The 23,487-nt window shown below is 31.1% G+C and overlaps 1 protein-coding gene across 1 annotated transcript; it reads right to left on the bottom strand.

Moving 5' to 3' along the window:
• Positions 1-2,019: 2,019 nt before the first annotated feature.
• LOC119840477 (cAMP-dependent protein kinase catalytic subunit 3) lies at positions 2,020-23,307 on the bottom strand. The gene is made up of 7 exons (XM_038367113.1): positions 22,881-23,307; positions 11,667-11,835; positions 10,196-10,305; positions 7,820-8,065; positions 7,099-7,280; positions 4,188-4,265; positions 2,020-4,008 (listed from the first exon to the last, which is right to left on the bottom strand). Exons 1-7 carry the CDS (start codon positions 23,056-23,058, stop codon positions 3,883-3,885), a joined length of 1,089 nt encoding a protein of 362 aa, XP_038223041.1. The 5' UTR covers positions 23,059-23,307; the 3' UTR covers positions 2,020-3,882.
• Between the last annotated feature and the right edge of the window lie 180 nt (positions 23,308-23,487).

The raw sequence follows: 23,487 nt of genomic DNA, 5'->3' as shown, positions 1-23,487 counted from the left end.
ATTATTATTCTTTTACGTACCTACTTGTACAACAACAAAACAATGAAAAAATTAAATTCATAACCTGGTTTTTAAGCAACATTGCTAAAAATACGCCCTAATCAATTGTACAAACAGTGTATAACCATTACATTTTTTATTTAATTGTAGTTGATTAATGGTATCTAATGTACATTTTATCAATTTATATCCCATTTTCAGATAAGAAAATAAGACATATAGCTATGTGCATTTGATTCCTATCAGTAGTATTATTTTATCAATTCAACTTTCTTACAGTTCCGTAACCAAAGGGTAAAGCGGAATTTGCTTCCCTATAACAAAGTTTTCGCTGTTCGTCTGTCTGTCTGTCTCTCTGTCCGTCCGTCTGTCTGTAACCAAGCTATATGTGATAGGGAGATAGTAGGCATTTTAGAGATTTCTTTTAGAACTAATAATAAAAAATCGAAATTAAACACGTTCATAAATTGAATGGATGTCCAATTTGTTTAGTTGCTCTTTTGCGTCTTTGTACAGAACTTTTAATGTCCCGAGTCAGACGCAACCGATTCGATCTAGTAATAATAATATCTTAAAAATTAAATGAGGAACATAATAAATTTTGTATGAATAGGTTGGTTATATATACCAAGAAGATATAAATTTCTAACGGAGACGATGCCTGCTTGGCTTAGCTCGTTGAACTTCTGAAAGATTTCACTTTAATATAATAACAATCATATAATAAGACTGTTCATGGATTTTCTTCGTTTAATTTTATGCCAATCGAGAGAAGTAGTTAAATAATTTAACTACAAATAATTTTGTGTAGAGGCTATGAACAAATTGTATGTAGTCCCTACCAAACCTTCAAGTTACAGTTTTTCGTTTCATATAAGAATACGTATAAGTTTATATAAGACGTAGCAAAAATTTTGAATGATTTCCAATTTATATATATTGTTATACTTATCGCAGGCAAAAATGAGTTGAGATAATGTAGAATGCATGAAAACGTTAATTGACAAAACCCATTGAGATAGTTAGATATTAGTTGGTTGCATTGACATATATTTTGGACCCATCTTTACATCATTTATAATATGTATGATTTATTCAGTTTCATTAGGAAATATATTAAATATATTATTTTGGGAGTTACATATTTTTATATATCTATGAAATACGGGCTAGGTCAGATACAACATATAAACCATCATTATATCTTCAAAGCAAAAGCATGGAGAGATACATGGCTTACATAAAATAGATAAAAAATTTAATGTATCGAGAGAAATAGCAGTAAAACTCAGAAATAGCGGCGCTCTGTCTACAACACCTCAACCTAAATAAACATTGCTTTTTCACAACCGCTTCCTAAAGCAATCTTATACATTGCTGAAATAATTAATAGTGATGATCAAATTTTCAAACAATTGCGTCAGCGTGTAGTAGTGTGTGTACTTTCCTCACTTCAAAGTGGACGTTAAAAACATAAATCAAATTCGAAATTTAAATAACAATGTAGTGCGCTCGTAAGTTTTTATACAAAATATATAGACAGACTGAGTAATTTTGACCCATAATTTATTATTTGTATGTGGTAGTCGAGCACGCTTCGGCACGAATTGGGCCAGCAAGAAACCGGGGAAAGACCACAGAAGACCGGCGTGAAATAGCATTCTGCTGTTTTTCGTTCGGTAAGTGGGGGAGCCGGAGGCCCATATCCTTTTCCTTGCCCTTCCCAGTCCTTTCCTTTATTCCTCTCACCAATTCTTTCTTAATCCCTTCCCAATTTAAAGTCGGCAATCCATTTGCAGAGGCGTAAGGTCTGCAATGGACCTTATGCCTCTCCAAATGTTCATGGGCGGTGGTAGCGCTTACCATCAGGCGTCCCACCAGCTCCATTGCCGACTGTGACATAAAAAAAATACTATAATTATTGATTTTTTAAGCTAGAAACTCTTCAAATCAAAAATGTGTAAATGAAATAAAATATATAAAGATATAAACAAAAGTCATTGGTATCAATCAATAATTTATTTGTAATAAATATATCTATAAATTTATATCTATTTAAAATTAATTACTCTTTGAAAACCCTGTTACACGTTACGTTACGTTAAATAATTCAAATTAAAACTGTGTTACAATATTTCCATAAACCCTTTGTATGCCTTTAATTTCTTCATATATAAATGTAGATATTTAGATAATAATTAATCACGATTAAAATTTTCTTATATTCTGAATTATATTTGGTATGATATCGCTTAAGAACCATAGGACAGTTCTTTGGCATGATAAATGTGATTTATTTCTTTTTTACTTTTATTTTAATTCTGAAAGAGCTAAGTAATTCCTTTCCAAACAGCTAGTAAAGGGTAAAACTATGTAAAGACGATTAAGTTAAAGTGCTCTAAGAAATCTAAATAAATTTATGTTTGAGTTTTGTGTTAGAATAACAAGGAAAATAATTTCAAAAAATAATAAACATATTTAAAAAAAAATAACATTTCAATAAAATCTGGTATAGGAATTAGTGCTTTATAAATAGTGTTAAAGTAAGTTAAGTTTTACGGATAAAACATATTAGAATGAATCGTGTCAAAGGAAAATAGTTACGATTTTTATAAGATTTTGATCTTTTTAATATTATAAAAAGTAAAATTTAAATAAATAATCTTATATATATGTAGCCACATGTATCATCACGACAACATAATTCAGTCGATTAAGACATCAAAAAGGCATATCGAAATAATAACAGTGTTTTTTTAATTAAAAAGGATATTTTTTTATTTTATGAAACAGAGTTTCCATTTGACTAATACAGATCACAGCAATAACATTAACATGGCTAAGTTAATTAAATTAAATTGCCTGTAGAATAAATCGAAGGCATCTTATAATAAATACTATTTTCAATGATATATCTATTTATTACATCCTAACAATCCATTGCAATACTATGCACAATTTATAGGAATCATAATTTTACAGTATGACCAAGTTAAAGTAGCTAAATTAGTTCCGAAATATTAAAGAATTACAATAAAATAATTTCATATTTTTAATTTATATAAAATAATATAAATATGATTCAATTATCTCCTAAACTGTACAAACTACATGTTTTCTTTGATAAGTACATCCCATCATAAGTGTACTGAAAGGTAAGACTATTGAGAGAATAACATATTTTAAATTTCCTGTACAAAACGTCTAAGCAGTCTTTTATATGCTACAACAAACTGGCGAGATTTATCAGCTTCTATAATCACTCTCAATATTAAGAATATTGTAATAATCTTTTATCAGACCTAAATAATCTTTGAGATGGATACATATCCTAGATAAAGCAAGTAAATTAGCTATGTGTCTCAACTTTTTTTTCTCTCTCAATAATCTCACAATGAAACCAATGTGAAAAGATTGATGTAATTGCATAATCTACCCATTTATTAGATTCAACTATCGATAAACTTAAACAATAATAAAACACAATTAGGTACAATCACAATCACGCGTTAATATTATTTTCAATTACACCTAAGTTGGTTAAATCAAATGAAGAAATTAGTAAATTTTAGGCTATGTTAATGTACAAACTCTACACGCACTCCAATTATTGAATAATCTCTACTCTCTCTTTTTCAGTATACAAACGATTCCTTATAAAACTCATTCACGCGAGCTTGCACATTATGCATCTATTATAGCCACGCTAGAGATGCAAGCATTTGCTTCTAAAATAACTTGAGGCAGGAAAACGCAGTGAAGTCAGTCAGTGAATACCAAAGTTCCTAATGATTTGAAATACTATCCATAGCTCGAATTCGGAATTCCCTGCTTTTAGTTAACGCCAATCAATTAAATCACCTACTTAAATTAATTATTACATCAGAAATTAACGAACAATTTCAATTCATCAGGGTCAAGGGACCGCACCGCCTTCCAATCGGTTTCTGGGTATTCGTCAAAGTTTGACGTGTCACCCTCGTAAGATACTGAAGGGACGATGGGAGGCTGAAATATAAAAAATATCACTGATAAACATTTCATCACAACAATAATAATTTTCCTAGTTGAAAACGCATGCAAGTATTTTGCGCAACAGGCGTTGTCAAAACATACATATATTTTTACAATTTAAAACGCCTTTTATTTTATTTATAGCAAAAGCAGATAATTAATGAAAGTAATACCTGTAGCTTCTTCATGTAAACGTCTGCCCAATCCAAATGTTTGAACCATCTATGACGCTTGACATCTTCTGATCCACACTGCAACAAATCATTTTAATACATATTATTTATAATGTTCATTATATGTACATTGTGCAACAACCATATAAATTAATATTTTAAGTATTCTGTGATTTTATACATAAAAATTGAAAATCGAAAAATGGTGGTAATAAAAAGAATTTTTTTTTTACTTTTACGAAACAGTGATAAATTATTGACTTCCACAATTTAATCACTTTATCCAATACTGAGTTTAACTTAAGTATGCGTTGTGTAGAATTTTCGATTTTATATGACACTATAGGTATATGACACTATTTATTAAAGATGTAGTTGGGCAGTAAAGTAATACATCCGATCCTTTACAAGAAACACTACATTTCAAGAGAAGATCAGTTCCTAGTAAATTTAGATGCCAATTTACTGTAAATTGATATTTAAACTACCATCATAAAAAATAAAGACACGAGTCCATTAAATGAAAGTCATTACACGATCCAAAGCTTCCACCATAAAATACAGTACACAGATAAATCAATACGTCTAAAATGAATGGATAAACAATCAGCTCATACATCAATCACAGAAGTACTAAATACATGTTGGTAGCCAAAATTAGAGTCATTTTGTTATTATTGGCTTAAGCGACGTTCGACGCAAATCGACTTCGTAAACTTTGAAATTTATGGAGCGGATCCGAACAATTAACCCGTCTAAGCCTACGGTTACATTTAGCGCATGTACATTTAATAAAAACAGGTTTTACATTTCCTGCAAATCTAGGTCATTAAAATTATAAAGCAATAGAAGTAGCAACTACTGTGATATCAAAGCTTAGGTATACAAGAGCTGCATAATATTTGTTTATATTTTTGACATGTTTATAATATATCTTTTGTCAAAACTAACTTTTGATATAAATCATGAAACGTATCGAATGGTTTATATCAAAACTTTCCCTGCATTCCCACCAACCAGTTCATCCTCTATTGCTTGCAATAATACAATATAAGTCGATACATCAAAGATTATAGCCAATTCTTCTCGTCAAGGTATCTTTGATATTGCCGCTGGACACTTGACTGATGGCTTTCTAAATATCTTGGCGACTTCGCAGAAAAAGCTAGGTGAAAACGTGCAGATACTAGAAATTGCATCGTTTGAACATATATGCAATTTCACACATAACATAAACTCGGGTATTTTTTATTGATATTTAAAAAATTATCAATCAATTGTTATAGCATAAGTTTAAATTAAATAACGGTTGTTCGTTAAGTTATTAAATTATTTAGCCTAGAAAAAGAACAATAAGGACCTTCTTTTAATACAGATTTTTATTTATGCCAACTACTAATCATAGGACATCAACATAGGATACATCCTACAAGTGGCATAGTAATCAATTCGTTTTAGATAATTCTTATTCAACCCAGTCTCACATAGGCTTGATATATAATAAAATAAATTCCCATTGTCAGAACTATGTTAAATTAAATAGGACCAACTTTCAAATAAAAAAATCCTATCGGAAAGTTCCGACGTAACAAAACCAAAAAAAGATAGAAACGATTATCCTTCTCCTTTTTTGTATACCGGTTGATGAAAATGCATTTCAAATTTCATACAGTTTTCTATTCCCTACACCATGCTGGGCCTTTTTTATTGCGGGTTATCGAACCCTATTCGATTATAACGTAATTGGATGCGCCAAGGAGATGGTTTTAGGATTTAACCCCCCGTCCTCCCCAAGGATAAAATTTATAAATGAAATTGCTAGATTTGCTTGTCTTATTTGATGCTTTTTGATAACATTTCTTATAATTTAAGAGACAGATATTAATCCTTTTGTAATAAAATATCAAAGTTTTTTGTCTCAGTATAATAAATGATTTATGAATCCAAATAGTTATAGTTAACTTTTTGATTTCTGACCGAAATTTTTTTTTATGAACTCTTAAATTTTCATAGAGATTTATCGTTCTATAAGAACAATGGTATTTATTTTTAAGCTTGTAATTGTATATCAAGTAGTTATAATAAGTGCACATTTAAACAGATTGACGGAGAACATAAATAATATTGAACGAGTGTTTAAACTTTAAAATGACTGAAGTTGATGACTCGTTATACCGGATAAATAAATTTAACCGCCTTGTTATGCAATGCAAAATAATTATAAACTAGCTCACTAAAACATTGCTATGTATAAAAGCTGTAATAGCACAATAATAATTATGAGGCTGACAACATCATGGCGGCAATTAATGCGAGACCGGTAGAGCGGCAGACCTACATGAAATGAGATTGTCGTTTAAAACTAGTTCAAATTTTAATTATACAGTAGATATACAACATATGAATTTGCTCGTAAACAATTGATATTTAAAAAATTGGCTCATTGTCATCATATTTATAATATATAAAAGTTGGGCATATTTTATACTCTGCATATAATTATATACGAGAACATACATAAGAGTAACTGGAAACAAGCCAAGATGAAGATAAATACATTATTTTCTTCATCTCCCGACGTAGATTAAAAACGTACAGGAATATAAAATAACGTAGGTTTAAACGATTCAGTGATATTCATGCCAATTCCACATAGAAAAGAGAAACAATATTTAATTACAACCGCCTCGCTAGTGTCACTAATTCGAGTTATAATCTTTAAACTATCTCAAAAGATAAACCAAAATATTATGATATATACCCTTCAGTTATAATTAAAATCATGGAAATTTTAAGACACATAAAAAGATAAAGAACAAAATATACGCATTGCATAAAGACATCATTTACAATACAAAAACAAAGTTTTATATTGTGTGCCAATTTCCTTGTAGCATAAATAACGAAATACCTTCATGTTTCCGAGTCTTTTCGTTCTGTCCTGTACCAAAAGTTTTTTAATTATGTCCTTGGCAATGGGGTCGAGGTGTCGGGGCCAGTCAACTCTTCCATTTAGGATTTTTTCGTATATTCCAAAAGGGTTGTCGTCATAGAAAGGTGGATAGCCCACCAACATTTCATAAATAAGAACACCTGGAAGATATAACGTATGATTCTTAGAAATGTAATTGAATGATATAACAAGCTCTAGTAAGATAAATTAAACTTAATGCTAAGGCATGTTCATAAAGGACAATAAATCTGGATAATACACTACACAATAACAGGTGTCATGTGTAGTTCTATGTACTTGTGCCAAGGATATAAGGAGTTACAAGCACAGATGAGTGTCTTAACTATAAATTATATTCAATCTGGCACCAAAACGATTTCAAGTCACTTGGACGTGGGAATATATCATTAGAACAGTAAATAATTATATTGTAAACATAACATTTGACGACATTTGCTTCCACGAGCACGAAAACAAAGAAATTTTAAATCTGTTCTACAGTAATACGTATGTTTTATAAACTTGTTAAGAATTACATTTAATGAAATGAATAAACATTCATATTAATTATTTAACAGAAAATATAATTTCAAACAGCAATTTGGAGTGTATTAATCCAATATATCATTAAGCTTCTTAGGATTTCAAAAGTTAGTGCAACCAATAACAATGGACATACCTAAAGCCCACCAATCTACAGCTTTGTTATGACCCTTGCTTTGAATAATTTCCGGAGCGAGATACTCCGGCGTGCCACAAAGAGTCCACGTGCGATCCGTAAGTTTCTTTGCGAAACCAAAGTCGGTGATCTTTAAATGACCATCTTTAGCTAGTAAAAGATTTTCAGGCTTCAGATCTCGGTACACGATGTTGCGAGCGTGAAGATATTCCAGTGCAGAAACTATTTCCGCTGCGTAGAAATTTGCTGCAAGCATAAAGCGTTATGTGTTTTCGGTGTGTTTAAAAGATATTACTTATGCTTTTTTTGTGCGTGGGAAAATCTAAAACGGGCATAACGAAACTTGATATGAATTATACATATAAATAAAATAAGATGTCATTAGTTACCACAATATTTTAACCTCTCACTTTTCGCACATATGGAATTCGGTTATAATATTTTAAACTATTTTGTTTAATTGTGGAAACATGTAATAACCACAATTCGTTTTGGAAATATGTTACTAAAAATGTTTACAACGTAAACTGTATGACTTTTAAAATTGCGAAAACAAAGCCAACATTGAAATAACCAGTCATTGATTTCAAAATGATTTTTATACAAATTACACTTTTTGATGCAGCATTTTTTGCAACATTCATAATTTCTTTCGCCTATATAAATATGATCCGACTTATAAACCGGTGCTGATGTAATCTACAAACAACTTTTGAACAAAATGCATATTCTCTTTATTTTTCTGCCTCGACATTTTTTGAACAGAAAATTTACACCTTGATCGAGAGTAAATGTCAGCCGCTACTTAGTGAACATTGTCTTTATTATTGTACGTACTCAGTGCTCTATTTTATAACGTACATTTAGTTACACACAAATTTTTCATTAGAGAATTGAACGTTGCCAAATAGAATATGTTCGTTTTAATTAGTTAACTGTTACATGTGCTAATTGACATTTACCATTTCACTCTACATGATGTAAATCGGACTTTAGCGTTTCCGCAGCAAACACTTCCATGTGTTTTATAAGTTCATATAAAATGTTTAAGTAGCACATTTTGAGTAAACAAAATATCGTGTTGAATGAAACTAACGACTTATCAAAGATGAGTCAGGATAGCGTAGGTTATATCTTTGCGTCATTTATGGTTCTGGCATCTTATGAGGTCACGTCTCTTTTTCTGTCCATGATAAACTAGCGCCTACTTTAACTATTATTTGAGTAGCCCCGTTATAAACATCAGGGGTGATCCTTATATATAGATTTGATTGCTTTTCTTCATTTGGTGCGTCACCTTTTTATGAACGAAGTGTGTCAGGTATTATTAAACCAGTTCGAGTCAAATATAAACGGCTTAAAACAATTTAAAAAACTCTATATTTAGTTGTTTTGATTTTAAGTTTTTTGTAACTGATCCAACATTAATAATAACATTTCTTATTCTAAAGCGATGTCTCCCGTTAATGAAAAATTATTAATCCAATCACAACATATTTGTAATATTCTTTTGATAAATTGATTATTACATCCGACACTTGAATTGTATCCACGTAAAAATCCAGACATTGTTTATGCTTTCTTACGGAAAACATTAATCGCTATACTAACAGAGTACAGCATAGTATTATGTTAGCTGTCGCGTTAATTTTTGTTTTGTCTCTGCGTCATTATTTTCGATAAATATTATTTTATGAGTCACACAAGAGGGCGAGGTACCCCAAAAAACCTGTTCTTGGAATCAAATAAATTCAACTATGAAATGAGCAACTTTAATCATATATTTGTTTGAAATTTTACCACCAATTTATAATTTAACCAAAAAGCGCAATTGTTAGAGACCCTAAAACATAGCTGCAACCATTCGAGCTTAGTTTTACTGCGAACTCTGTGCTAATCAGGACACGGCGTCACAGCGTCTGGCACGGGAGCCGTAGTATCGCGACCACAATTTTACTGCCGTCGCGGACAGCCACAAAAATAAATGTCTTCCAGTATTGTTCCCTGTACCCGTAAAATTTTGCGTGTAGACATCGTTGAAGTCTCAACTTTCAACACAAGCCAGTATTTACAGACATCGCGTCATTGACCGACTATTTTTGTCCATTCCATGTCCTTTCCTCCAGAAATAAGCTCTTGCGTACATATCAGATTAATAGGTACTTGCTTATTCATATCAACGCAGTCACATAGTGACATTTCTTTCCTGTGTTTCACATAACGTGGTTATACGATTATTTAATAAGCTATTATATTAGAATTTGACATCAGATGTTCATATTAAACTTCTTTCATTATATTAATTACTTGTATGCCTTATTATAATAAAAAGTCATTAATAAAAGCTCTATATTCAGAGAAGACGTATAAACTTACCTATATTATTACTAAATCTGCCTGCATTCCTCAAGTAGGAAAACAATTCCCCACCACATACGTAGTCGAATAGCATGTAGATACATGAGTCATCATGGGTCCACCACCGTCTAAAAAATTAACATTTTTAAAGTTCAATTTTTTCATTCGAATTTGCTAATTATACTATGTAATATAAGATGTGAAAGTTTGTAATTATTTTCTCAATCACATTAAAATATCGTAGTCGTTTCTAATAAATATATACATTACTCGAATACTATGTATTGCATTGTTAAAAATGATTTGTCATCTTGATGACTATAAACTCCTAATTTTATAGTTACACGAGTGTTTTAATTTGTGATATAAAAAAGACCTTTCATAAAACTAGCTACCTGTAATAAGAAAATTAATGTTTTTCACGGGTTAGCTCACAAACATCAAAATATCCTTTTAAAAAGTGCTGTAGCAAAATAAAAGAGGGTTTCTCATTAACCTCGTAACTATTTACAATATTTTAATTTAATGCAACGTTAAGACTATAGACACGTGTGTGTGAGAGACAAACGTGACAGGGTAATTGGATAAAATGAGCTGCACTATATTTATAGTCCTCTTAATATATTACCTGTATAATTGAACTTTGGGCCTATATAATTTCAATTAAGCTGTAGAGTAATGTTCAACAGTTTAATTATTAACTTTTTTATATGAATATTTTAAATATTTTGCTTACAGATATTACAAACAACAGCTACAGCAGTATATGATTGTTTTCTTCTTTATTATAGACATATTTTCCGTTTTCATATTACATACCTACAAAGTTTTTGTTTTACCCTGCCTCATGAAATGAGAAATATTATTTTATGTTTCCACCAATAATTTAATCCTTTTTGATATATCGTAAAATTGTCAGTTGTTCCTTATGAAATCAGTACAGAATTATTTCCAAATACCATAAACAAAGGAACAAACTAAACTAACAAAGAAAGAACGCAGACCACATTTATATGATAGCTATAGGTATCATTAAAAAGTATTTCCAATCCGCGGAAGACCATTCCAACTCATAAATTACATCGCGTAAATACTTTCATGTGAAAGTTAATATGTTATATTTTCAATAAAAACGTGTTATAAGCTCAGTTCATTGGAACCATAGTAGTAACGGTAAAAGTATCTGATTAATATATACTGAAATATTATCAATTACTTATTTGATATTAAGCATGAACATGACTTTATTTATTCATACATATTTATTCAAATGAATTGTTGAAAAAAATAGTAGGTAGCCTAATTTAATATGATATGTGGAAATATCTTGTTTTCATACGTTCCCATTTTATGGTTTTGTTTAAAGTAAATTTACGAATATAATTCAAATATTGTCGTTTGCTCGGGAAAGTAAAGGTGTATAGGCTTATCACAATATTTAACGTCTGACTCTTTTGTTTTAATTTTCATAATGAACTAGTTTACTCACAAGTTCACAATGAAAGGGTGATTGATCTCAGATAATATGTTTTTCTCATTCATCACGTGATCGACTTGCTTCAAACGTATTACATCAGCCATGGAAAGAATCTTCATAGCTAGGTACTCGTCCGCTGCCTTGTCCCGACAGAGGCACACTCTCCCGAAGGTGCCTGTACCTGAAAAAAAAAACAAATGTCACTTTATAGCATTGGGATAGATTTTCAATAACAAACTCAAGCATAGTTTCTTCGGTTCATATTACGGCTTCACAAAAAAACATAAATAATATGAAATAATAAGCTTTCTTTTTTTAAAGCTACATTTAATACATTTAGGTAAATTAATTCTAATTTTCTATCTAGTTGGTAGATAACTACACATAAATTAATCGCAAAATCTGACATAGTGCAACAGCAGCTGACATAGCAAAAAGAGAATAAACATATGGAGATCTGTTTATTTGGAGAAATATCATATAATAAACCGGTCAAAGTCTTCCAACGTTACTGTTTTATCAAATTCAACATTTACTTGTTTATCAGTAATTTTCAAAGAACCGAGACGTAAATATTATGAAGAACTAAACAGTATTTTAATGAGTCATACGCGGAGATCCCCATTTCCATGGAACCTCTTAATTTGTTTATATTTGCATTCTGCAGCCGACTAAGTGATAGCTGGCGATATTGAGTATAGCGTGTACTCGTATGATGCTTTAGCAATATTCAAATAAAAATAAATATGTGTGCGGATCCATTGATTTACAACGCTTTTTTAACCAATGACGTAGTTTTGTTGCTAAGTGTTCCACAACCATTTGGCTCACTTTACACACACCGTTTGTTTCACTTAACAACAATTACAGAAGCTGAACGAAATAAATGTATAAAAATTTAAGGGCAAATGCACTAATATTATAGATCGATGTACATGTTTACTTATACATTTTTTCCTAATTGCATCCCAATAAACAAAAATAAGAACCTAACATGATATTTAACAATTAACGAAGAATATTAAAATCCACTGAATGTTAACACTGCGTTAGTTAATTACCTCTAAGCACACAATTTTAAAAATACTTACTTATAATAAAATGTAATGTAAGTATTTTTTCTTTCATCTACGAGATAACTGTAACATAACTGTATAGTACTAGCTTCCCGCCTGCAGTTTCGTCTGTGAAGTCAAATGCAATGATATACAGCTCGGTGTTTAATTCACATAGTAACAGTTATCGTGGGGGTATCAATTTTGGGGATAAAAACAACCCGGAAAGGAGTCCGGGATAAAATTCTTCGGGTCTCCAACTATCGCCGTACCAATATCATGGAAATCGGTTCAGTAGTTCAAGCGTGAAAAAGAGAGTTACTTTCACACATATAATACGAGTTGGGATATTCAGGACTGTTCGACAAAATCAAGAAATTCAGACCATAAAATCCAAAACATAAACTGGGCACCATATCATTATTAAGATAATTTCATTTTAATTCGTAAATAATTTTAACAACACGTGTTTATACGAGGCTGCCCGTGACGTCGATAACTTTCGCAAGATTCAACATTCGACTTTATTTCGGCCACTCTTGCGCAAGTCGCTACAACTACTTTATCGCATATATTTTCTTACATCAACAGCATTAAGGGCATTATTATTTATTTTAACGACTATTTTAATTTCAGGGCTCTCTGAAGGTTTTAGTAATTTGTTCTCGTAAATTATAAACAACAAGCCGGTGCTATATTGCTGGTAAGATTAGTGGGGTTGATGAAAGTAGAATATACAAAAGCTTAAGTTTAATTATTTAACGTCATTAGTTATTACTTCCTTAAAATAAGTAGATAATGATAGAGTACCGCTAATTATAACTCGCTGTTATTTCCCATCCATATAACATTCAGGTTACTGATACACCTTTAGGTAATAAATTTCAAGTTATCCAATTGAATTTCAATTTCAAACAAAGATTATATAATCGGATTCCGGTTCAACCTTTCGCTTCGAGTACTGAGTATCGGAAGTCTGTGACGAAAGCGTGTTGCATCTTTGTTGTTCCGTCCTTATCATACTGTAGATAGAGAAAAGGCTAAAGTTTGTGAGTTAAATAATTTCTTGTGACCCTACTCGCCAACGACTTTCACTCTCGAGCATAAGGCACGGTACTGACGTCACATGTTGATCTTTAACGTCATGGAAACTTCTTCTCATCGTAACTGAGTATCATCCTTCCTAATAATAGACTAATAAAAAAAAATCTTCTACAGTCAAGTATGTGTTGATATAAATATTAAAACAATATTTGAATCAATTCGTTTCGAGAACTAATCCACTACTGCTGTACAATAATTCGGCAGAAGGTCATTTATTAGAGGAAAATGTTTTGTTTCAATGGACAATAAAAATAGACCTTGCACTTAACCGTGCGTATTCAAGCGAGACAGATTTACCTTGACTCTCGATATGGTGGCCAAATCATTCTATTGTTTATCTATTGATTGGAAAATAAGAGTCACGTATCATATTATCCATTACAAAGCCAAATGCAACTTTAATTATACACTATAAAATGACAACGCAACAGGTATTTTAGAGTAATATCAACTATAATACCCCAACCAAAAAGCATGATATTGAGGTCATGATAAAAGAATAACATGCAGTATTTACTTCTATTATACAAAATGACGTGCGAACTTTATTTGTATTTTATAATTCTATTTACCCATTTAGTTCTGGGTAAATCTCACATACTTTATTATTTAGATGTTTATTTTAAAAATTGCAAATGTTTAAAACGAGATTTAAATCATGCTATTAATATATAGAATATATATGTATATTAGTTGTAGGTTTACAAACAATAATTATAATGTTTTCAAGCGCCAATTAAAAATATCATTCTGCCATAATTTATGTCAGTCATAAACCTGATTATAGAGCATAAAAGTTACACGTTGATGAGTAACGGGTTGTATTTTAGTAGACTTTAGTGTCAAATAAAGTGCTTTTGGTACAAACCTTGCTCCAGTTTCGATCTAAAATAGGGGCCTAATGTTTCGTAATCGTGTCGTGCACTTGTGTATAATGGTCGGAAGCTTTTATTGATACAATTCAAATATTATAAACAGCATGAAGCAATAATGAAATAATCGATTTTAATATGTAACGCTACGCTAGTACTACACACATAATGATTTAAACCAAATTTAGATGTAATGTTTATATCCGCTTTGAACTTTAATGTCTTAAGTTTTCGGGGAAGGGGGGCTGTTGAACCTCCTAGTGCTCATGCCTACGTCGACAAATAAAATCGAACATCTAATTTTTATTAAAAACGAAAGACCATATTATAATACTATTCTCTATCGTACACCTAGATAACATGCCCAATTTCTATAGATTGAACCTTTTTATCTTTTACTCTCTCCCGGTTTCAGCGCGTTAATCGTTATAAAAAAATACAATTTTATCAGATATGTTATAACACTAACTAGCATTCAACTGATTTAGATTCAGTACCCACGCTTTAATCGTTAATTATATGACACATTATGTAATTCATTTATTACAAACTCTACCTTAATGTAAAATTATCGCGACCACTGCCCTAAAAACAATAACCACAACCCACATCTAAACTAATAAATATCTTTTTAGTATCATGTCTCATAAAGGCACACTTTCAATCCGTAGAGCCGTCTGACGTACTTCTTACTCATATTTCCCATACGATACTAAAATAATCTTTATTTTTCCAGCCTGTGACGTTATTTCACGGCTGTCTCCCGTGTCTTCTTTTTGGTACTGATACAACGCACTTACCGCGATTCTGTCAAATAAATCTCCATATAGTTTAGAAAAAAATAGAAGTGTCACTTGAGTTCCTGCCTGCGGTCACCTGATGACCTTCACGAAACGCTAAGTGAATAATCGAAAAACAAAGTAGATGTCAAATGCCGAGGAAGTTGGCAACGGAATCTTCCTGGGACACGACAAGCATGAAATGAATTAAACATTTTTCGCGAATCACTTTAGTATGCTTTTTCAATGAAGTTTAATTTTTATGGCCTTTTAAACGCTCTTAAATTATGTTTGTGCTTTATAATATACTAATTAGCATTACTAATTGCTGACTTAGGAACAGTGTCTAGACTACCGATTTTAAAATTTCGTCGATGACCTATCAAATCTAAATACCAATGATTTTATGCATTGAATAAATTCTTTTGGTTATCATATTGTTTTTCAATCAGTTAAACTGATTAAAGAATCATCACGACTTATAGAGCTGATATTTCAAAAATTTAACACAAAAAAAATAGTTCTATATTTAAAAACTTAAACTCTAAAGGTGATATTATTATTTACAATAATACATACATTTACAATAATATATTTTAGTACTATTATTTTGAACATGACTCTTTTTACAATAAAGATATATTCAAGCTGATATACACGACAAGTCAAAAATCAACAACCACAAAATATCTTCAAACGTTATGTAGAACACAAATGAAAGCCATTATCCTTGTGCTAAAAATAATTTTCGTTACAGAGACGTGTATCAATAGTTTCGCACTAATATAGCATATTTTAATTACAGGAAGACAATACACATGAACGCGAACTGAATAGAAATAGAAGTGAGTACTTAAAATGCGTTATGTATCATTTGTTTCAACGGCTTTGTTCGCGACGCGCATAACCGCTGATAAGTAATAGCGCCAGACACATGCCTGATGCGACGCGCATCTCAATACCTCTTACTTTTAAAGGAAATTGCAGAAATCGTAAAACGTTTCCGAAATTGTAATTGCTTCCGTTGCTATTTTCTTTTTACTAACCGATCTCTGAGATTCTTTATTGAAGAAAGCGTAGTAGTATATGTCTTTAGTGAGTTGTTTATATTTTACAGAAATCGTAAAAAACTGTCCATAATGATACAGCATACGGTGTGCCGCAGTTTAAGGGCATAAAAAATAAATAATAAATAATAAATAAAAAAAAATTAATTCTTGTCATATGTGTAATTGATAACCAAATGGATATAATCGAATTGATTATTTTAAAGTAGGTATGTAAAATATTGCTTTATTTCACAAATTGCATCTACATACTGTGGTATATAATATCCGAGTGCACCGGTATAGGCAGTTCCTGAACCCAATATCCATTTATCATTCATGAGTCATTAAGGCCCATATCAAGCTCTTAGCTATTGCAACAATTTGGCTTATAGAATAGACCCGATACTAAAACATTCGCGCGTTCCTGTAAGTACCTATTTAGAGTAATAATAATTGCAAGAAATGTCAATAGTACTAAAGCACTCAAGGTTAAATAAAGTTGTGGGAATGTTACAGACTGATAAAATATGTTTCTGTCACGTCATGGCGACATACAAACGATAACATTTTATCCGGCCCTTTCACACCTAACAATTACGTGCCTTATATTTTATTTGCTAAATGACATATATAAAAGAAAAGGTTAGATTTATTATTTTTATCAAAATATTCGAGTAGTGTTTGTTCATGCTAATGTTATTAGCTATTAATATTAAATAGTAGTGTAATAATAGTTTTTCGCATCTCAATTCTTCTACTACATGAACGCTTTATCTTACAAGGTAATGATTAATAATGTACACATTTTGTAATATTAATTTCATTAAATAAAATTAATAATGCATAAGTATACATGTAATAGCTGCGAAGGTAAGTAGCCAAATAGCATGGTAACTGCGATATGTTTTGGTCGACGTATGACGTTAAGAATATTTTCCTATACGAAAACCTTGTGCCTACATTCTCCCTTATTTAAATGGAAATTTAATAAATCAACGAACATCACTAATAAAAAAATCATAATCACGTAATTGTTTGGAAAAAAGAATCCTTAAGAACACATAAAGTACACGCGTCGGAAAACCATCGTGCGAAAAAATCTATAAAAAGAAATCTTCTAACTGTTTGTTGCTTGTAAAATTCTAAAAATACACATTGTATTGGAAATATTACAAGCTGCGCCACCCCGCCACCTGCTAAGATTGTCACTCCAGTCGCAATTTATAGCACAATTGGTTCTGGACTACACGTACTCTCCCCTATCTTGTTATGAAGTCTATCAGATATTTAAAAACAAACAGAAACGTGATTTTACAATAAACAAGTTACAATGTAGTGCACTAAATTTACCCGGGATTACGATAGAAGCCGTGTGAAAAGGATTTATGTTTATAAAATTTAACTATATTATTTATTATTTCCATTGGAACAAACTTGAAGACAGCACGTGTTAGCAACCAGTCGTTCGCTAATCTTTCCGCCGTTAAAGCCGTTTTAAAGATAGAGTCCGTGGATAAAATATGGATGACGAGACTATTGACGTAAAACAATTCTTTTTATAATATCGAAGCATTTCTTTTCAACGAACGTATATCTTAACAGTTCTGATCGTAAAATAAATAAACATGACGGTTACAATTTCCTCATTTCGTGATTGAATTGTCGTTTTTTCTAAAATTTGTAAAAAAACCGTATCTACAGACACGAAAAAAAACTGTAAATCATCAATGTTGTTGAAGTATCGGAGTTTCGCGTTCATTTATTTTGTTTGTCTATTCGCTTTAATGAATCATGATCTTGTACCATAAATTTGCACCATTTTTGAAACTTTTTCAAGCTCATTACCGTATTTTAACACAATATGTTGATTCCTCTGATACGCAAGTGTCAGTTTATTGGCTTGACAAAACTTTTTTATGAGTCTTTCCCAGATGCGTGGGAGATTCCACGGAGAAAATCACGACATGTAGGCCATCTCGTCCGAAGGGGAACACTCGGCCTCTTTTAAAATGCAAGTTATTTTTGTTTATACCTGAAAAATAGATTATTAGGACGTAACTGATAATTGTGTATCAATCTTAAACATCTATCAATTTCGTGACCTATTTGCAAACGTTATTACTCAGTTACACATGTAGGTTAAATGTCAACGACCTCGCCAAACTCGAAGTAAGTACGAACTGAAAACAGGAAAATTATTTTAATAAATTGAATCAAGAAATTAATGCCATGTGAAATTTTTGTAATATATAAAGTTAGTGGGAAAGAAAAAACCAATGAAGTATTTTGAATTTAAGTCATACATTAAACCTCTTTACTACTTAGTATAAAACAAAGTCGCTTTCCGTGGTCTGTGTGTTGCTTGCTTGTTTTTTTGTTGTTAAAATTACGCAACAGATTTAGATGGGGTTTTATTTATATATAGATTGATTCTTGAATCAATCTACTTGAAACCTTGCTCTTGAGCAAGGTTCATATGTATAAAAACATCCTTTAAGCTACTCTTAATTTAACACGTGCAAAGCCGCGAGCAATAGTTAGTTTTATATAAAATCGACATATCAGGCAATGGCAGTAAGCACGTAGAGTACTTCTACACATACAAAGGCAATCGTGCAACATCGCTAAGCATCCCGCGACTACGGTACGGCTCTGATGACATTCGTCATCCGAGACAACTTTCCAGTTTCTAGGAGAAATTTTTAAGCCACTCATGTTTCGAGCAATTTCCGAAATGTACTACAGTAATATAAACTTTAAACAAATCTCTGTATAAGTAACTAGTAGTTTTTTAATATATTATGCTTGATTAAAAGTATTCAATACCCGTACAAGCCAATTAATTAACATTAAGTATAAATATTCAGTTCTATCTTCGGATTACTAATAAATTTAAATATGTTTATGAATAATAATATATTTCTTATGAATGATAACCAAGATTTTTCTACAAATAAGTATTCCTTTTATAACAATAGGTGTAACGATAATTTTATGTGTCACATGTCTGTAATCTACACAGCAGTATATGTAGTATATTAGAGAAAGTGCTAACGTTATTTGTAATCCCATCAAGTAGGTAAATCGGACGTGTTCCAGTCTTATATAACCGATGCAGGTGATTGGCGGCGGTCGAACGTTAAATTTTATATCACAATTATAAGTATAAAAATTTCACATAAAAATACTTTTACGTTGACGCTAATGCGTAACATAATATATTATATTATATATAATAAATGAAAAATTTTTAATAAAAATAGTAATGATTCAATTGATCAACCCTTTCAAATTTGTTTCGTAAAATATTTATAAATATAGGAATTCTAATGGAAAACGGTCAAGGCTGATACAGAAAGGCCCGAGGTAAACGAAACGGTTCACGAATCAGCTGTATCCTAAGATTCAGATCACGGGCTAAATGCATTATAGTTATAAATAATAAACTTTGCCTACAATCTATATAAAAATTAATATAGATTATATATTTAATTAAACTACTAAAAGATTAATTAAAATGTTCGGATTGACTCAAACACCGTTATTCGTGTCTAGTGGAAGCGGTATTTTTGTGGTTTGGTTAATCAAGAATTTCTTTTTGCATATTATGCAATCGATATAAGTCATGGAGCAGAAATAAAACGTGGGACCGGTTTGGGATGCTCAATGGTCTATCATGGGCCTGCCGCCTTTGATAGCGCATTGTTTATCTACCTTTACACTTTCTTTTCTGGTGTGAAATATGATCAATAGTATAGGTTAAAAGGTGCGAGTTCTTATATTTCAATTTATTTGCTGGAATAATAATATATTAATATATTTAACTTATAAGATTAGAAAAAAATAATAAATTCATAATTTTTGTTGTAAGCTTTTTCTAATATATATTTGGTATATTGTATATTATTAATAAGAAAATAGTAGTGTTTGTTCTCAAAGATAAATAGAGAAAAAAAATAAACATAGTGAACATATTTATCATATCATAACATAGGAAAATAATTTATTCACGATAACAGTAAAAGGGAAAATATTATGACAACACGCTCCGTTTTATTAAAATTCATTTCTTTTACCAACAGTATTACAGTAGGTAACCTAGATTTACCTGAAATCAAGCGTGACACTTGTTATTTACGTTCATATTATACCTACTCAAAGAACGAAACATTTGCGTGTATGTTGATAGTTTATTTACATTTTCACATCATGCACGATACACAATGGAATGTATAATAAAACAATACACCTAATTAAAAAGAATAAGACAATAAATTCATAGAAAAGTATAAACAAAGAAATTTTTCTGCTATAAAACCTATTTATTCCTACGAATAACTTCGTTAAGTTGACCCGTTTAAGTAAGTTCTTGATATATATTCTAAACTACTACAAGGTTTTCGCTGATTTAGTGCATAAAATTGTCTATTAATAAAGCAATGGTATAATTCATAGATTATAAAAAAAATCGAGGTAATAAATAGGAACGTGTAGAAATGAAATAACATTTCAGCACTGTAGGTCATCGTAAATGTGTGTAGAGCTGATTACAGTTGTAACTGGAGCGTCGAGAGGATAATAACCAAACCAGATACGTCTACCACCGAGACGTTTTGTGCTCTGTTTCACTTTTACAGTTCGTTTACAGTAGGCACAGACCTGATGTCTATAAACCTAAAAGTGAGACATCTTTTACATCTTTTAACTGAAAGTCGCCCACCTTTTGCAGATAGCTAATGAATCTACAAACTACACAAAACAAAAAAAGAATAAAGGACATTTGAAACAAAATAAACTTTACACCGTTATTCGCATCAATCGTGTATATTTATGTATTAAGCGCTACGACATACGCTTTTATAGTGCAAGCAATTATACCAGTATAAAAATACGTTTCTAAACTTTATTGCGAAGACGTCTGCCAAAATACGGTATTGAGATGCATTCAAACTGTAAATAAATATAAATATGCATGTTTAACATCCTAAATTTTAAAGCAACCAATTTAGGATTGCATATTTTATATTCTAAATCATCTTTTTGATCAGGTGAAAGTATGAAACATTAAATCTCGCCCCAGCTCCGCCCAGGTTATAATTTTTATTTTATTAACAGTTATTATCCAATTCCAAGCGGAGACAAATCCAACAAAGTGAATGAGATGTTTTACTGAGGTAAACAAGTAGCCTATATCACTGCCTAGCTTCTTAACTATCTCCAGACATAAAAATCATGTTATAAAATTACTCTGTTGGAACGCGAAAAAATTCAAAGAAAAAAATAAATAACCACACGCACTTTTGAATTGACAATAATAATAAGGAAGTTTTGTGGCAAATAAGTTTATTTTAATGATGTATCTAATCAGCACAAACAAACGCTATCTATCACCTGACACAGTATTGTATAATTGTCCTTAGTCGATATCATTAAATTAGGTCGAAAGGGGAGCTGACTCTTCATGGCGAAAATGTGGACCAAGGACGCAATAACCATAATGTATTTTATCATCATACATACAATATATGTAAAAAAGGTGATTACATGCAAGATATGCTCAATACATGTTATAAGTGACCTCACCTATATTTACTTTGTGGTGTCTATACAGCCATTTGGCACAACATAATTAAAATTAAATACCGTTCAATATGGTTAAATATTAAATATTCCTACTACAAGGCCTGGGACAGTCAATTTTGTAAAATATCAGGAGAGATCTTAATAACGATGGTCAGACTTCGTTTGCAATTTTCTACGCACTCAATGTTTGACCGGCTAAGTACGTAGAGTATAATATCATATGAACATCCCCGTGTCGATTCAATCTACTGGGCATAGCCATACTAGCTAGCCATACCAAAAATGCCCTACACCTCCTAGCTATCCTAACATAAATAGACAACCTTTTATTCCCGGCTAGGTACGTTCACGAATCAGCTATTATTCTATTTCATCAAGTTCAGTTTAACGTATTCGTAAACAGTAAGAACGTTATTATAAATATTAAACTACATTCAATTGTGTCAAGTTAATAAAGATTAGATATATATTTATTTTTCACTGCCAGAAAGCCCATATTGAAATATATATTAGAGATCGCTCTTTTTGTTACGCTTTCACGCCAAATCTAGCGGACCGGTGGTTATAAACAAGGGGAGAATAAGCTTGTATCGTGAGAAAAAGATTATACATTTTGTAAGTACATTTATAAACACAATATAAACGTAAAATATTTAAAATACGTCACATCTACATTGCGCACGAAATATTTATTATTTATTCCTACTTTTGCTACTAAATCCATCGTTAAAACTAATGCCGTTGAGTCGTTGCCGTATTTTATATTTCTTCAAATGAATCTTACCTATAGTTTTCAGAATTTGTAGGTCATCCAGCTCATATTCTTTTTCTTCCTCCGAATATTCAGATTCCGTAGTAGTCGAGTCTTGTTCTTCAGTTGAAGACTCCACAGAAAGAGAACGCACATCTGCGCTTAGATCTGCAGTAATGTCTCTTACCATTTTTGCACTGGCCATCATCATTTTGAAAAATGTCACTTATTTGCACTTCAGTTTATTTGAAATACCCCGCTCATAATTTACTCAAAAATGGTATTATACGTGTCCAGTAATAAGAAAATTATGATAAGAATATATTTTTGTATATAAAGAGGGGCAAATTAATTAAATTTATTTACGATCGAGCGTAAGCGCGCGAGTCTATTATTATGTTACTTAGATGTACGTGCACTCCCCAGCGCGCCTTGCGTCTCACTGCTGCTCTTGAAACCGAGACTTGTTCAACCGCAAAACACTCTTGTTCCAAAACAATTCTATACTGCAGTATTTATAAAAATTACTTCACACATCTTGAATATATGAGGGAAGTAATTAAGGTGTTTAAAAAAAATTACTTTTTCATTTTAAAGTCAATAAAGTGAAAATACAATGTCGTTTGTTGGTCTTCCCTCG

This window comes from Zerene cesonia, chromosome 1 (genome assembly GCF_012273895.1).
Source record: "Zerene cesonia ecotype Mississippi chromosome 1, Zerene_cesonia_1.1, whole genome shotgun sequence".
NCBI classification, from domain to species: Eukaryota; Metazoa; Arthropoda; class Insecta; order Lepidoptera; family Pieridae; genus Zerene; species Zerene cesonia.
The sequence above is the reverse complement of the archived record's forward strand: the minus strand, read 5'-3'. Positions and strand labels throughout refer to the sequence as shown.